This window comes from Pterocles gutturalis, unplaced genomic scaffold (genome assembly GCF_000699245.1).
Source record: "Pterocles gutturalis isolate BGI_N339 unplaced genomic scaffold, ASM69924v1 scaffold35048, whole genome shotgun sequence".
NCBI classification, from domain to species: domain Eukaryota; kingdom Metazoa; phylum Chordata; class Aves; order Pterocliformes; family Pteroclidae; genus Pterocles; species Pterocles gutturalis.
Genome location: NW_010119219.1, coordinates 3039 through 3500, shown reverse-complemented (window position 1 = coordinate 3500; position 462 = coordinate 3039). Strand labels below are relative to the sequence as shown.

Genomic DNA, 462 nt, shown 5'->3' with positions numbered 1-462 from the left:
AAAAGAAAAAAAAGAAAAAAAAAATCACTTCTAAGGGGAAATGGATGCGGCTGAAATGGATGTGGCTGACATCACTTGGGGGCATCAAATGATGCACAAGTTGGTAAAACAGAGGAATTCCTTTTCCTTCCCTATAGCCACCCATTGGGGCAGCTCCGAGGTACCCAGAGTGGCCTCAGGTGACACATTTAGGACTGACCCAGAGTTTTGACATTCAGGGCACACTTGGAAAAAGCCCGTACCGCTCCCACAGCACTGAATCCCGGTGCCAGGAGCCGGGCTCCCTCCCGACGGCCAGCAGCCACGTGGGACGCGTTGGGGTCCCATTGGAGGGTGGGTGACAAATCCCAACCTGTCCCCCCTGTGCCGCAGGTGATCTGCCTGACCGTCCTGGCATCCGTCCGCATTTACTACCAGTACCGGCTCGTCAAGTCGGTGACCAGGGAGCTGGTGGTGCGGGAC

The 462-nt window shown here is 55.6% G+C and overlaps 1 protein-coding gene across 1 annotated transcript in view; it reads left to right on the top strand.

Moving 5' to 3' along the window:
* Window positions 1-462, top strand: part of PHKG1 (phosphorylase kinase, gamma 1 (muscle)) — a gene marked incomplete at its 5' end in the record, with an annotated part of 3595 nt that overhangs the window by 2990 nt on the left and 143 nt on the right. Inside the window, one exon of the mRNA XM_010076509.1 lies at window positions 371-460. Coding sequence (XP_010074811.1) covers window positions 371-460 — 90 coding nt within the window. The remainder of the gene's footprint in view (window positions 1-370; window positions 461-462) is intronic.